We start from the raw sequence: 17402 nt of genomic DNA, 5'->3' as shown, positions 1-17402 counted from the left end.
TTTTATTCAGAAATATGTTCACATGGAATATTTTAGAATGCATCACCCGAATGTATTTTAGATTTTCTATCTTATGTCAAGTTGAAATATTTTATATAGTAATTTAAATTGTGATATTGACCTTGTGTTTGCCATGTGAATAGCCCTGATGCTAACATGGCGTTAAAAACTTGATAAACAAACAAACAAATTGTGACGTACCGCGTACTGGTCGGGGTTCAGTGGATCCGTCGAGATCACATATAATAACGTGATCCTGACAGCTGCTCTCGCCCATCTCGTTTTTCCCTCTCGGGCAGGTGACATGCAGCAGAGACCTTGTCACCTCTCTCTAAATGGCACAATATCTAATATCCAGCACCTAGTAGAGCTCATCATCGGTGGCGGGCTCTAATTATTTCCCAGAAACTATTTTAGAGGAGTTAAAATAGGGGAGAAAAATAAAGGGCCGGTGTTAGTTAGGTGTGACCCCATTGTTGCCCGTGATTGTCCTCTCCTGGTGCAGTGAGAAGAGGGCTTCCAGGAGGGTGAGCAGACAAGCTGTTAACTGCTTTTATAAATAACTGTCACAGAGAGAGAGAGAGAGAAGTGTTCCTCAGCAGACTTAGCCCCTGCCGTAGGGCTGTTCTCTGGCTGTATCTCTCAAGGGCGGTTCAGATGCTGTTTTCTCATCTACTCAGGCCTCTTTAATTTTAAACCTGGGTTGAGCAGAATGTCAGTGTTTCTGTGTGATTTAGCTAATTAATAGAAAGAAACTGTGTGAAATGATAACTTAAGGGGGTGAGTTGCCCCCTTTTATGCAATACTTTTTCTTGTCTTAATGCATTTAGTAATTTATTGGATAAAATACTTAATTCAGTTTTTATACATGGAAATCATATTATTTTTTATTTATTTATTTTTATCTCACAATTACAAGTGAACAAGGGGTGAATTTGAAATCATTTGAGTTTCAATTTCAAAGTGCTTTATTGGCATGATTGTTTTATAGCATCTGTACACGCAATTGAAAGCTTTCCCTGGAAAAACAAAGATTTATATGAATAATTTATAATGAATAATATTTAAATGCATTGATTTTTTTATTTTTTTATTTATTTTTTATCATTTTGATTCTGGTGTTTTTATGTACAATATTGGTAATAAAAAAGATAATATAACAATATACACAATAAAGTTAAACAAGTTTTAAGCTCTCGATCGCTCGTTTTCCATTGTGTAAATAATCAAGTGACAGAGTTCAAATGGTACCGTAATGATAATGATAATAGTAATGATACTATCAGCATTTACAAGACTGATTGCCGATTGAAGTTTAATTGAAAAAAATAAATAAAAATCATGCAATATATAATGCAAAAGTTTAGGGTGAGTAAGATTTTTTTGAAAAATTCTTACTTAAAGTTTTTCTTTTATAAAAAGCATTATACAAGTATTTTAATGCATTAATTATACCTCGTGTAACAAGGAATCTGCAAACATTATAATGCATTTTAACTTTGTTTACAATTATTTATGAAAATGCATTATAATGTACATTATGAATACCTTTATAATGCCTTACATATAAAGGCTTTAAGTGTAAAGTGTTATGATTTTGTTTTAAATAAATTTGTTTCTATTTCAAATAAAAGCTGTTCTTTTGAACTTTATCAAAGAAAAATTATATCAGTTTCCACAAAAATAGGCAACACAACTGTTTTCTCGAAATCAGCATATTAGAATGATTTCTGAAGGATCATGTGACACTGAGTTAACGGCTGCTAAAAATTCAGATTTGCCATCACAGGAACAGATTACATTTAGAAATATATTCAAATTGAAATTTTTGTTCAAAAACTTCAAATAAATGCAGCCTTGGTGAGAGCATAAGAGACTTCTTTAAAAACAAACAAAAAAACCCTTCAAAAAAATCTCACCAACCCAAACTTTTAAACAAAAGTGTGTACATGTGTGTCTCTATCAGCTTGTTTTTAGTTTAAATTAAAGTGTGGGGTCTCAAGATGCAGGCAGTGAACAATGGCACAGTGCTCAACAAATAAAAGCCACTGTAGGCAATTACTGCAAAGCATACCTCAGCACACCATATCCAAACATATTAATCAAACTCGTCTTCACACTGCGCCGCCTGCCTCATTTTCTTCCCTCTGTTTTGAATGCAAATACGGCACAGGCTTTGGAGCGTTCACGACAGACAGTCCATCCAAGGTAGTTACAGAAATCCAGTGCTGAGCCAAGCTCATCTCGCTCGCTTTCCCTCTCGTGGAGGTATCCAAACCCCTAATCTCCAGCATAAATAATGGAACTTTATGAATAATTTAAAACGAATCATCTATTTCTGTTGCTTCCAGGAGATGTGTGTGTTTAAGGTTATTTTAATTTGAACTTCTGCTATTTCAAATACAAATGAGCAAATGAGTCCGTGCGCATTTGGTATTTATCTAATTTTCTGCATCTGATCTCCTGTGAGACTTGGGGGCCCGAGGAATCTGCTGGTTTTGGCAGAAAGGAAAAACAGTTTAAACTACAGCAATTAGTACTTAGACTTGTCAGATCAAAACAGGCGGTGCAGAAAAACATTTCCGGCGGATGCAAAAATAAAACTTCGAGGAAGAAAGAGCGAAGGGTATGTTTGTGTTTTGTTTGGTGGTGGTACAGGTCACTCTAAGAGTGTGTGTATGAGAAATTAAAGCCAGAGGTATGTGCTGCTTGTGTGTACATATGCGCCAATGAGAGGAACGAGATGGTAGGTTCGATTAAAGTCTCAGTCTTGCAGGGTTCTGAGACGGAAGACTTATCTCTGAATGAAACCAATCTGCTTATCATTTACACAGTGGTTTATTTTTTGTCTATAGCAGCCAGTGACATTCTATTTCCAGTGCCTCCGGTGGTGTGGAGAAGCATTCAGGGTGAGTTTAGGGGGGTCAGCTCCAGGTGCTGTTGGGACCACAGAGGGTTGAACCTGGTTAAGCTCCTACAGATGAACCTTATGCTGTAGATCTGTCGTGAGAAGGAGATTTTGCATAGTTTCAACTCCTTAGAGAGAAAAGTTCTACTTTGCCGTTTACTTTTTAGCCCGCAGTTTCATAACACCATCTTAAATGGGCCAAAGAGTTTATCACATTTATATTATTTTTATTTATATAAAAATATATTTAGCATTTTTAAATATTCAGTATATACATACATTCATTGATACTTCATACTTGTATTCAGCATGGGCACATTAAATTGATCAAAAGGGACTGTAAAGACATTTATAATGTAAATATTCTATTTCAAATAAATTCAGTTTTCTGCTTTCTACTCAAGGAATCCTGAAAAAATATATCATGGTTTCATCAAAAATAGTTAGCAGCTCAACGGTTTTTAACATTGATGATAAAAAGAAACACTTACTTTTAAAAATATAGTACAATGGAAAAGAGTTATTTTAAATTCTACTGATATTTCCCAATATTACAGTTTTTACTATATTTTTGATCAAAGGAATAATAAATGCAGCTTAATCTTAATCTTGCCAACCCCAAACTTTTAAATATGTGTGTATATATACATCTTTGTCTATTTTTATGTTTGTCTTTTCACGTCTATTATAATTGTTTTAATTTCAAGCAAATTCAATTTAATTAAATGTATTACTTAGGGCTGCTTTTTGCAACTGATCCCTATTTTCAATTCACTTGTGGTTCACAAGTTCACCATTCTGATTCGCATTCGACTCAATATCAATTCTGTTACAAATCCTTCAGTTAGAGTTTGTATTTTGCTTTGATATAAAGTACGTTATGTGAACAGTACTGCATGAAAGCTTTTATATAGCTATATAGATAATAAACACTGGTTGGCAAAATTTGAAACAAGGCTTAGATTTAAAGATCAATCCTTACCTTAAGTTATAGTCATTTGGCAATGCAAATATAATGTATCAGAATGTAAATGTCTCCAAGTTATTTACATTTGATGAGAGTCTTGAAATTAAATCAAACCCCTCCTTTTACATCCTATATTCATGACTCTGTGTTTTTCCACTCTCCGCAGTATTGCATATGCATCCTCCTCTCCTAGGCCACCGTTTCAATCTTCATCGCTAGATACAACAAACATTACATTTACATATTGATTTCACAGTTTTAGTCAATGTAAATAAGCTGCCATTACAGTAAATTTGGTCCTCTGTTAACATAAGCTTGTCCAAAGCTCCTCAGATTAAGGCGCTGGTTGCATAATTAATGTGTGCGTTACATATTAATTCCCAGACTCTCCTCTTCCTGACTGCTTTCATTCGAACCCTGATTAGCCGGCAGGCTCGCCTCTAAGCTGTTGATTCATATTCACACACACAGACGGAGAATTTGCTCAAAGCGCTACTTAACCCCCATCGTTTGAGGCCTTCTCTCCTACAACTCAGCGCCACGGCTCCCATGAATCTCAAACCTGCTCTGAGGTCAGCTCTCCGAGGGTGACGGCGGAGCGGACAAGCGGCACTAGCCCTCTTGTCCTTTTGTGTGACGTTTATAACTCTTAGCTCTAATCGATACCTCCAGACGGCCTTACTGGTGGTGTGCGGCCCATGCAGTGGCCCTTGGCTTTGCCCTGGCCTCCCGCTATCCGTGCAGAGCAGTGGGGTGGCACAGGCTTGTCTGAGCCCTGGGGAGACAGAGACGAGCCCCGACTCGTCCACTGCTGAACTCTAATGCTCCTCTCTCTTTCTTTTTCCCCCTTCTACCCTTCCTGCCGTTTAGCAGTGCCCAGCAAGGGTTGTCGAATCAGAACTACCTGCTGGTCATTAGCCACCGTGAAGCACAGAGAGATTACAACCTCAACTTCCCCGCCAGCAAAACCATCCAGGAGGTGAGACAACCACACACCTGTCTGTCACCTAGCCCCCTCTGTCTGTCTGTCTACACCTGCTGTCTGTCTGTCTCTCTACTGCGTTTCTGCCCGTGTTCTCTGAAACTACTCTCTGATTTTTAGGTGAGGCGTCAACTTAATTATTACATGTTAAAATAATAGTCACCAATGATTAAGGGCTTCATTGAGCCAAAGCTAATTATCTCCCAGTTGAAGCTCTTGCTTTTCAGAACGGCCACCAAACTGCCGACTTCGTGATTGCTTCAGAATGTCTAATCTCAATTGCGTGTTTTAGGTGAAACTATTTATATTCATATCATGTGGCAAGGGCCCATTATGGACAGTACATTTTCTACATGGCAGGTAGTTCAAAGCCAATTTATTCAGGTCTACAAATGTGTATCATGCATGTTGGTTAATTATAAGCTAGAGATAATGAACTTTGGCATTATAAATAAATAATAGCATTTGAGATACACGAAAATTGTAAGGCATCTGTGTATTGCTGTCCCCTTACTGACAGAACTTAAACTGCAAAGTTAAATTTAAAGATATATATATATATATGTACACATATACATACATATACACACACACATACACATACATATACACACATACAAATACATATATATATATATATATATATATATATATATATATATATATATATATATATATATATATATATATATATATATATACATATATATACATATACATATATACACACACACACACACACACACACACACACATACACATACACATACATACACACATACAAATACATATATACATATACATATACACATGCATATATACATATACACATACATATATACACATACATACATACATACATACATGAAATGCGGGAAAAACAGTTATATCGTGGCCATGGATTACCAATTTGTTTGCACAACTTGCTAATATGTCAGCACGTTTTACTAAATTGTTTCCTCGTTTTAAGTAAATAACGCGCACTATATAATAATTAATTCTCTCGTTTTATTAAATCATGGCTAGGTTGTAATTCGTTCCGTTGTTTTATTTAAATCAAAACAAGGCCACGATTTTCTAAAATGAAGGAATTAATTAGTTCAACATGGTTTGGCCACGATTTGGTAATCGGATGGTAAATCCAATGGTAATTGGAGCACTTTTACTAATGACTTATGTTCCCTCATTTTAAGTAAATTGTGTGCACTATATAATAATTTTTTTTCTCATTTTACTAAATCATGGCAAGGTTGTAATAAGGTTGTAATGCTGAATTCAACATTCTGGAAGACTCTCATCTACTGTGTGTCTTTCCACTTATCACGGTGTGTGCCAGAGCTCAGTATCGAGCGGCACAAACCCCCCTGTGGCTCATCAGCTCCTTTCCCTCTCCCATCAGACCTGTGCGATGCCATTCTTTTCATCACTCTCCTTTTAACAACACTGTGTTGTATTTAAGGTTGGTTTGTGTGGGACACAAAACCTGAACGCTTCATTCTGTACACACACAACCCCTCCCAGACTCCCTCGCATTCTCTTCTGCCTGCCCCAGTAACCTACACAGAGCTTTCTGGAAATGGCTCCATTAATTATTCACAGCAGGTAGCGTGCACCACGTCAAGTGTAACAAGCTCCCCGTGGACTGACAGCGCCACTTGAACCCCTCCCTCAGTGCTAGGGGAGTCATGTTGGGCCTGTGCAGTGCCGTTTTGAAGAAACGGACATCTGTGATGTTCTTTTTTTGTTTTTAAACTTCAGTCCTCTTGTTTAACTTATGCAGCTTCTGACTTAAAATCTGCACTGCAAGAAATCCTATTCTTAACAAGATTTTCTTATTTTCCAGTTAAAACATCTAAAAATCCTTGAAATAAGATTGATTTAGAAGCAGCACTGCACAAGATATTCACACTTGTATTCTGAGAAACTGTCTTTATTCTTAAGGTTTTGTCTTATTTTCCACTTAAAATTTCAAAAAATTCTTAGTTTATTCAGACATGTTTTTTGTGTTAAATTATCTTATTTTTTAGTTAATTAAAAACCTTCAAACAAGATCAGTTCATTTGAGAAGCAACATTTCATGCTATGTTATTTCTGATAAATTAATTTTAATATAATAATATTTTGTCTTTCTGCACTGACAGATTTTTTTTTTTTTACTTGTAGTATAAACAAGTAGTACTTGGTGTAATAGTATGCAATCCATGAAAACGAGTCTTAATATCATTCTTATGCAGCCTTTTTTTTTAAGATATTTTGCTGGACATCAAAAAATTCCCTGTAGGATAAGCTTGATGTACCAAAGATCTGATCAAATCTGTTAGTGGAATGAAAATAGAGAAAAAGGGTGCAGATACAGATCATTTAATTTTGAAATTCCATTTATTTGTAAATTTATTTTTGTGAGAACTTTCCTCCTTAAAGGAAAAGTAACCAAAAAATGGAAATGATGTCCTTATTTACTCACCCTCATTCTAAACCTTTGTGACTTAAGGTCCTTGCACACTGAGTCCGAATTTTTGACACGTAAAAAAATAAATACGACCTCATGTTATGTCAATAACGCTTAGACACTGCCTCCGAAACTTTCGTCCGTCATAAAAAAATTAGGATCGGATTTGATTTTCTGCGTTTTTCGCATCCGTATCAAGCATTTTGATAGGTGTTTTGACAATTCAGAGACACCGAATGACGAATATGAAAAACACATACAAAAATGTCAAAATCAGTGTGCAAGGAGCTTTACTTTCTTTTGTGAAACATTAATTAATTTTATTTATTTATTTATTTATATGTAATATGTATCATCCTGTAGGCTATATGTAGGCTTTCAGGCTACAAAATTACAAAAAAGCACCATAAAAGTGTCATTAAAAAGTAGTCTGTATGCTGTAATCCAAGTCTTCTGAAGCCAATCAGTGTCTGGGGACAGGCAGATTTAAGTCATTAACCATTGGAAGTCTTCCCCTCCAGTGAGCTGTTACTAATGTTATGAATAACACGAGGTTGAGTAAATGATGACCGAATTGTCATTTTTGGGTAAACTATTCCTTTAGGTGTTCACTTCATACTTTAAGTCAGAAATCTTTTTTTAAACTACAGAAACGCTTTTCCCCACCTCAGCTATGTCCACGCAATCTCAGAATCCCTTTCCCGGCGAAACTGCCGCCTTGATGGCGCTGGTCACCATTACAGTAATCAGACTACTTGACAGGTTTGTAATGGTGCTAATTGAAGAGATTAAAGTGAGATGGGTGAGCGCTCTCTTTCCCTCAGCAGATGGTTTTGATGAGCACCTACTGTGAACCTTAAGTGTTTCTGCCGGGATTACAACAACTGGAGAGTAGAGCCCGCGGGGAAGAGAAAAGAGGAGCAGGAAGCGAAGCTGTTGGCTTGGTAGGGGAGCGAGTGACTGGACAAAGCTGAATCAAACGGGCCGCTGCGGCTCCAACTGGCCTGATCCTCAGGCGTTCTGTTTCTTTCTTCCTAAGACGGAGAACGAGGGGATGAGAGAGAAGATTTGTTTTCTAAGGAGAAACAAATTGCATGCGATACAAACTGTTTTTGTAAGTGAACACCTTATTGGTTGCACGTCACTTTCTAAATGGCTCTCTCTCAGAGTTAGTTTTGTTAGCTGTAGAGTTCATTAGTTACTTTGGCTCCACTGAAAGATTTTTTTCTCTTTTGGGATGGGAACATTTTTATCAAGCGTGTCCAAGCACTTGCTTTTGTGTCCGAAATGCTAGAAAATAAATGTGTGAACGGAAAATAAAAGCTCTGCGGGGATCCACTACGTTTCTTCACAAACAACTCGTTGGGAAAAGTTACTAACAAGTGAGAGAAGTTTTTGTTTTACAGTTGTGGCCCTTAAAACCGAAGGCCTGTGTGAAAATGCAACAAAACAGCAACAGAGAGCTCTCACAATCTCCCCTCTCTCTTTTTTTCCCCATCCACCCCCTCGCAGCCACATATGGAGAGGACTCCTCTCCAGCCTTTCTTTTTCTGCTCATCTTTTGTCTTTGCTGAAGACCAGCCGATGCTTTTCTGTGCATATCAATAGGAGCGGCAAAAGAGAGAGAGAAGAGAGTCCCTCAGTGCTATCCCGTTGTTTGTCTTTGCCAAAGGCTCTCGCTCTGCCTCCAGGCTCCCAGGGAACGTACCCTTCCACTATTCGGCCCCGGGCCCTGCTCTCCTCTTCTGATTGGCATTCCCAAACCGAGTTTGGGGCTGCGCTTAAGCCTCAGAGCAAATGTTTGTCAGGAAAGTGGTGGGGAGAATAGGGGCGTCCGATAGGGCTCTGCCGTCCGTGACCAGACGACTCGTCCCAGGGATTTTTGCCGGCCCCACAGCGTTTCTCTCCGCAGCTGGAGAGATGAACGCAGAGGAAGAAAAGAAGGATGGAGAGTAAAAGAGTGTGAATGAAAGGCATCTGGTGCTGAAGAGCTTGTGACTGTTTAATGGCAACCTTTTCTTCTCTTTGATTTCTCTCCAGCCAAGGATTACCAGTACTTGGCATTTAGAAAGATTGGATCATTAATGTGCGTGTGTGTGCGCATGTTTGTCTGAGAGCGCGTACGTGTTTATTGACGTCCAAGTCATTTAATTTTGTAAGATTACATTTTTTTCCGAGCTCTTGGACCAATCTTTTTTTTCTTTTATATGAAGATATTAATAACATTATTGAATTTAACAATACTATTTAACATTATCTGCCAGATGCACAAAACTGCCACTGTTTAATTGCTAGTTCAAGATTGCACAGTTCAATGTAATGCGTGTGTGTATATATATATATATATATATGAACATACATTTTTAAATTTAACTTTGCAGTTTAGGTTCTGTCAGTAAGGGGACAGCAATACACAGATGCCTTTACATTTTTGTGTATCTCAAATGCTATTATTTATCTCTGTTTATTTTGTGCAGTCCATCTACTATCACCATGTAAAATGTATATTTCATCTACACCATGGAAATGTTTGTTCTATGGGTGATATATAATATCTGTCTTATATGACAGCCACACTGGAAAATATATAAAAGAAAACCTTTTTAAATGAAAGGCGCTGTTACATGCAGTCCTTAAGTATATAATCCCGGCAGCTGAAATGTCTTTATCCATGAGATCTTCCCGCATTTTCTGATATAATGTCAACATTATCTGCTTTTTTCCCTCCTCCTTTTCACAATAGAAGTCTGTTCCCTGATGCTAAAAACTCTATTGTGACATTTAAAATGAAATGTCAGCGGAACTGGATTTAATAGGACTGAGTCTTTTCCTTCGTTATTTAATCAAATCTCTTTGTTCCTTATGGGCAGCGGTTTGGGCAAGACAGAACAAATGTCAGCCGTTACTGAACATCTTCAAACTCTCTTTACTTTCTCTTAGAAATCAGTGGTAAATAAACTTGTTATTCGCTGGATTTGTTTGTTTATCCTCTCCGTGTATATATTTTTTCTCATTTAGTTGGGTAATGTTGGCTTTAATTTGCAGACCCCTGACTGCTAAGAGGAGGAATTCGTAGCTCATGAATAGGTAATGACACTTGTGTTTGTGAATATTGCAGCAGTATGGGGCTTTCTCCTCGTAAGTCAATTATAATTCACAGTAGTTGCAGAAAGAGACCCTCACCCAACCAGCCATCTCTGATAAATTAACTTTTATACCACCTTTATTCGTTGAGGTTTGTGTTTGTGGTTTTATTTGCTATTTTCTTTTCTTATGCGCCAAGAATGTTCACATCTCTACCTTCCAATATAGCTAAATCTGTTTTGAAGTCAAATAACTGTGAATGGCTTCTCGTTGCATGTTTGTCAAGATGGGATGAAGTCTGGCTGAAGTACAGAGGGGTATAGGTGTATTGACAGTAGGGCAGTGCTCATAAAAAGACCCAATGAAGTAAAGTGGTGAAATATCAGATTCTCGCAGAGGGACGATTTGTTATAGCAGCTAAATGCTTCTGTCTGGTTCTTGGTGATGCCGTTACTTTCTCTTGGGCTACGGTGCCATTTGACCCTAAATGGTTCATTACAGCCAAGAGCCAGTGTTTACGGCAGCCTGCCGGTCAGGCCTGGGCGGCCAAATCCCTGTAGCCCTCTGGTCAAACACAGATATTACACTCTGTAATAACATTGGCCAACCCAGCTGACCCTTGCTCGCTTCAATAAGAAAAACGCACAGCCCAGTGTGTGGGCTCGAGGATGTTTGATTGTGTGCGTGTGAGATGGTGCAGTCTCCGACTTCAGCCGGCCGTGGTGTTGTTGTCAATATCTAAATTTGTTTCCCTTTATTGAGTTTTTGCCTGACCAAAATGGTCTGGAAACTGACTTTATCCATGGTTCTTTACATATCTGTATTATTGAAACATAAAAAAAAAAAAAAAAAACTGTCTGTCTAAAAAACATTTAATCATCTTTGCATTCTTATAAAAAAAAAACTCTATAAATTAATGTAGACAGTGGTTCTTAACTGGCTTTGCTTGCTTCAGGACACAGATTTTACATTTGGACATCAACAGTACCAAAAGTAAACAAAAGCATATTTATAATCAAACATTACAAGTTAATATATTAATATTATCATGAACTGCATGAATCCAACAATGTGCAATGGGATAAATAGGAGTATATAAAAAATATATATAATCAACCATTACAAGTAGTGATTATTATTACTATTTTTAAAATTCATTTTGCATTGATTAAATTCATTATTTGCATTAGCATAGTTTTTCCCCCTCCTGTCAAAGACACTATCAGTACTCTGATACATTTTGGGTCTAAACCCACCAGTTGAGAACCTCTGTATTATTGCATTCATAAATATTCATATTTTTGTGGTTTTATTTTTGTCAACATAAAGGTTATGATTGTATCTGCTAATGAATTGTTAACCCTATTTCTTTCAACCCTGCTTCATGGCCTTTGTTTTCACAAGCATCTTGCGCCCATCGTTTCTGCCTCTGTGGGCACGAGTCCTCAGTCTGGCAGAGGATACATGTCCACTCAGTGCGCTGGCGGTGGGATTTGGCCATGCGCTAGGAGGGCTTTCTGCCACAATGGCTAGTTTTCTCTGCCTCTGTATCTAGCGCCGCGGGGTAGTGCATTCTCTGGGGATAATGCACTAGAATCTGCGGCCCTTCCAGCTCTGGGCAACGCCCGCTTTGATCACCCCCATCCTCCGCACATCAGCCTGGCGTTGGGCTTTAAACCAACAGCGGTGTAGGAGCAGGGGCCAGCGTCAACTGTTTAAATACATGCAATGTTAATAAGTGCAGTTACATGGGGGTGAATGGCAGAAGGGAAATACTGTCCATTTTTCTAGTGAAGGACTGTTGGCATTGGGCATTAGGACAGGCATCTGTGGAATTTTGAGAACACGGAGCTCTTTTTTCCGCTACTTGCCTTTTCTCCCTCCCATTGTGTACTGATAATGTCTAAAGAAATGTTTCTGCCAGAGTTTTTTTAATTAATTTGAATGTATTCATTAGTGTTGTATTCGTGTATCTGTTGTCTGATCTTTTTGTCTGTTTATATCTCAGGTGAAAAGGAACATTTCAGACCTGACAAATATCCCTGTGCGGCATCAACAGTGGGACGGCTGGCCTGCCTCTGCCTCAGACGACTCGGTATGATTTTTTTCCTCTCTCGATATAATATATTCTATTATATAAGTTGTAAAATCAGAATAATTACCAACAAAAGTAAAAGTGTCATATTGAACTGAGTTTTTGTCCTGACCAGACACTACCACAAAGAAAGACCAGCGGCAGATCTTCTTTTTGGTCACCGGGTAGCCCGGCCCACAGTAAAATCTCATTGGCCCAAAATCTATTAACTTCAATATGTTCTACTTGGTTATAATTGTTGCTTCATACAGACATTTTGCTTTCATTTTTTAAATGACAAATTACTTGATAAAAACTGTGCCTTAGTTAGCATGCATTGTAAGAAAGCAGAGTTTGGCGGTCATTTCAACTTTTCTGTAGTGGTTCTGTAGCATCACCCGATGTGAAAGTAAGATGTTGGTACTAATTAAGATGTCACAGAGCAGCTCCTCTCCCTTGTCCTTCCTGTGTGGACATTACAGCTCATGTAGTGGGGGGTCAGTGACCTTTCTCGCCCTGTTCCGTGCTCCCAGCCTTTCAGCACGACTCGTTCACAGTGATCAGAGAGGACCCTAACACCGAACCCTGTGGAACCCCACCTCCCAGCTTAGACATCTATGATAATCATCCGTACAATAACCATGGGAACTTTCTCTTTACTTATCACTGATCATTGTGCTTATCATTGTACTTATCCTTGTGCTTCTGATCAGTTAAGCATGGACATTGCCCTTGTGTTTTAACCATGAAAGAGTAATGTGTTTCTTAGGTCTATGCTTGTCATTGTGTCTTGATTTGGTGTTAGGTGCCTAATTGAGCGAAAGTGTTGTTTCAAAGGGAGTGTCCTGATGAACAAACATGTTTTTTGAGCACTGTTTGTTTCAGGTGGTGAACCCCCTCCCCCTCCTCCCACTTTATGAATGAGAAACCTCTTCTTTTTTTTTTTTCTGAAGCTATTAATATGGTTTTGGTGACCACTATTTAAAGAACATTATAAAACATAAAACCCTATGACTACTTAGTATTTCAGAGTACCATAACAAAAGACTCTGACCTCATTGTCAGTAGCTTTATGAATAGTTTCACAGAGCTCTTCTACAATGACTGCATTGTTTTGTTTTTTCAGTGTGCACTTGTAAGGCTCATGTATCTCACCCGTTGCATTTAGCTCATATTGTTAAAAGGGCGGTTGGAGAGATCGTTTCGTCCTTTAGCGAAAAGCACAACAGACACAAGGTCACTGAATTACACCCTCTCACCACAGACTGCCCACTTGAGTCGGGCCACTTCAGGGTTGAAGTGCACTCACTGAAGACCTCAACCCACAAACTTGTTTTTTGATAAAGAGGGCACTGCTCATGAATACTCTTTAAGGCACATTAAACTGTTAATGCCCTAGAAGTGATTGGTTATGTGTGGTCGTCGTGCACTTGGCCACGGACCAGCTTTCCACCTCAACTCCTCTTGGCTTATAGGGAGGGACATATTATTAAAACGGCAGTCTTAATAATGGTCCCCTGCCCTTATTGAAACGGCTAGCTGTGCATTAGATGCAAAGCTCTTGCATGGCAGGCAGGCCATTTTTTTGCGCGTATCTCATTAACCTTCCCTCATCTCCCGGGATTTGTACCAATAAACATGACAGCCCAGGCTTAGAAATACATTTACCAGCAGTCTGAGTCAATGCCTGCTCTTCTGTGCTTTCATTACCCTTCGCTTGCTCATATACAGCGAGTCTCTCTGCACTCTGTTCCACCTCATAAGGGAGAAAAATAGAAAACTAATCGGTAGTCAGTTTACATTTCACCGACTGAGTTTTTAAGCATATTGGTTTTGAAGGAGCCAGCGACAGAGTTTTTCTTTTTTCTTTTTTGCTTGTACTGTCGAAATGGATTGAGCTTAATATATTTATCTGTTTCAGATGGCTCTCAGTGCATCTTCTGTATACATGTTTTGTATTACTGTCAGGGAGTCAGATGAACAAAATATGATTTAATTTTGATCCATTTATGCAGTGAAACTGTTTAACCAGTTAACATTTAAACAGTGCAGCCATTTTAACTGGATTTACAATTAGCATTGCAAATTTGTCTCTCGGGAGAAAGGGATTACAATGTAAAAATCAGCGTACCTTCTTATGCCTTTGAATCTGTGGGTGGATCTTAGCGGTTGTCTTGACGTCCCTATGCAGTGTCTGTAAATTCAAAGGAGGCTGTTTACCATAGTCATGTTTTAGCCCTTGTTTGTTTGAGTGGGTGTAGTCTGGATGTGTGTGGTGTGTTTGAGGGGCTGACACAGGCTTCTTCATATGGCAGGCCACTGGAGGACTGCTGTTTGCAGGCTGTGTTTGGCATTAACCGCCCAAACTTTGGTATGTTTTCTGCCCAAACTTTGGCTGTACTATGTGAGCACATTTTTTGTTGTTTCCTAGTGTAATATTCTGGAGATTTCTGAAGGTTTATTTTCTGTCTGCAAAGTAAATAATGCCAGTTCATCACTTTGTTTTATTATTGACTTGTTTTATTCCATGCCTTTTAATGGAATGCCATGGAAGTAATCAGAATGTTTTGTTTTTTTAATTGATTCAGGATTAATCGGCTGTGCACTGTTCCTTTTGCTGCTGCTATTAGTAATAATAGTAGCTCATGTTCTCATTTATTTTATTTGTTCTCTTAATTTAGGCTTCTAATTGGTCCATTTCCCACCGCTCAGTTCTCTCTCTCACACACACATCCTGAGCCAAAACTCTTTTGAGCTCTTTTCATATTTCACTGCCAACCTTGTGCAGCACCTATGGGAATGATTGACAACTTCTGGAACGTCCTTATTAGAGTCTTTTCCCCCTTAATTGCTGACATTTATCCAGTGTTTCTTGATGTTTGCTAATGTATTACTGCTGCTGCTCTCTGAGGGTCTCCGTGGCCCACGGCTGTTATGGGCTTTCAGCGTCACAGACCTGTGGAGGCGGCTTATTGGGCCCGTTGGTTGCCGTAGCGACGAGGCTCAGCTCTAAGCCCGTACAGAGCCCCTTGAGAGATTGCTGTCTGCAGGTGAAGTTCTTCCGAGGAGAGGCATATACACTCTTATATTGCTAATCATCTGTCTTCAGAACCGCCAACTCTGTCTTCAACAACCGTCAATCTACACTCCCTGTCCCTCACTGGGGCCGTCTGACATAAATCATGCTTTACATGTTTAGATCAACACCCTGCTGACTATCCCGGTGTTGTATTTAACAGCAGGTAGTCGTGTTCTGTCGTATGCAGAGGAAATGGATCTGTAGTGTTTGATCTGTTGTAGTAAACACTTTTCCCTGTCAGATCAGTTCTTCAATTTGCATTGGAGGTAGAATTTGGAAACAAAGTTTTGAAACTATAAATAAACATTTATATTAATAAGGTTTTTTTGGGAGGCATTTTCTTGACTCTCTGGAGCTATTAGTTATAGAATTATAGATTCTGGAACTATATAATTATGTAATTAAATTATTATAAGATGCATTTGCTGTGTTCTGCCACTGACATCTGGCAAATCGTAGCAGTTACAGATTACACCTTACACAGGTGAAAAACATCGCCTAGCCTATTCACACTTTTTTTTTTTCTCGAAGGGCTTAGTTCTGAAAGGTTCACTGGGCTTTTTGAACACTGTATTTGACCCTAGATCTTAATCAAGACTGACACCTCTTCAAACCCTAACCTGAAAGGGTCCAACAGGTGTTTAGGGTGGGGCTTCTTATTTTTCTTTTCTTTTCTGGACTCCACACTCTTGCTTTTTTCGCGCTCTGTAGCTCTCTTGTCCTCAACTTTCAAAGAAGGCAGGCACAAGGTGCAGCTTGGGGCTCTCGGACGACTAGAGCAGCTGTCAGCAGTAATTATCTCCTTCACAGCCTGAAAGATGGAGAACGACAACAAATAGCTGAAAACAACCAAGACGAGAAGAAAAAGAGAAATATGTTTAGTTGATGGTAGACAGGGAAGGAGAATTCTTCTTAGACGAGAGCAGAACAGAGAAGGAGAAATGGAATTCCTCTTTTGCATGGTGCTCAGTGCTAGGGGCTTTAATGCAAGTGTTAATGAAAGGGGTCCAAAAGAGGAGGATTTAGTTCTTTGTTTGGCGGTGGAGAGGGAGGTGTGGAAAGATGAGGGGGTGACCTCTCCCCTGTAGCCTGCGGCTCTGACATGCACACACATATGCAACCAGGCATACTCATACCGTTAGGCGATGGGGTCAGAACACTGATGTTTTACCACTTACCTGAGACTTTAAGTGCCCTAATTCTATCGTTCTTCAAGTGATAAATGGGATATATCATGTAAAGCAGGATTTACATTGTTTGTTTTGAGATAAAGGGGTCATTTACCATTGATGTACTGTAGCGTTTACAGCCCTGGCCATTTATGAGAAGAAATTTCGAAAAACACATTATTTCTGATATCATCATAGTCATGATGAGCACATTAAAGGGATAGTTCGCCCAGAAATAAAAACGGTCATAATTAGTTCACGTCATGTATTTCCAAAAACATTATGACTTTATACTGTATAGATATGTTTTTTTTGTCTAATCAATGAGTTATTGGGGTGTTATCCAGGGTTGTTTTTACCTCAATGACTTTCAAAATAACTTTTTTTTTTCTGTTCCATAGAAGTCATACAGGTTTAAAACAACAGATAAATGGTGACAGAATTTAGATTTTTGTGTGAGGTGAGCTATCCTTTTAAATTAACTGTCCATGTTTAGATATCAACATCCATTCAGTATTAGGCATCTTGACCAACCTGATGATCAACAGTGTACTGGTACACGAAGGTTTGCATAACATTGGTAATTTACATATAGATGTATTAAAGGTACAGTATTTTAGGTCAGACAGATGGTGAAAACAGTTATGGAATAATAAATTATGACTTTGCATGCACCTTCAATTTACCCCA

The 17402-nt window shown here is 38.6% G+C and overlaps 1 protein-coding gene across 2 annotated transcripts in view; it reads left to right on the top strand.

Annotated features, from left to right (window-relative positions):
- Window positions 1-17402, top strand: part of faf1 (Fas (TNFRSF6) associated factor 1) — a 68573-nt gene that overhangs the window by 18882 nt on the left and 32289 nt on the right. The window contains exons 7-8 of one of the 2 annotated variants that reach the window (XM_082188289.1): window positions 4749-4854; window positions 12399-12485. In XM_082188289.1, the coding sequence (XP_082044415.1) occupies window positions 4749-4854; window positions 12399-12485 (193 nt within the window). Of the gene's footprint in view, window positions 1-4745; window positions 4855-12398; window positions 12486-17402 lie in introns of both variants that reach the window. The other variant, XM_082188288.1, reaches the window with a different exon arrangement.

This window comes from Leuciscus leuciscus (genome assembly GCF_965113295.1).
Source record: "Leuciscus leuciscus genome assembly, chromosome: 13".
Lineage (NCBI taxonomy): Eukaryota > Metazoa > Chordata > Actinopteri > Cypriniformes > Leuciscidae > Leuciscus > Leuciscus leuciscus.
Note: the sequence above shows the minus strand (reverse complement) of the source record. Positions and strands in the feature narration are given on the sequence as shown.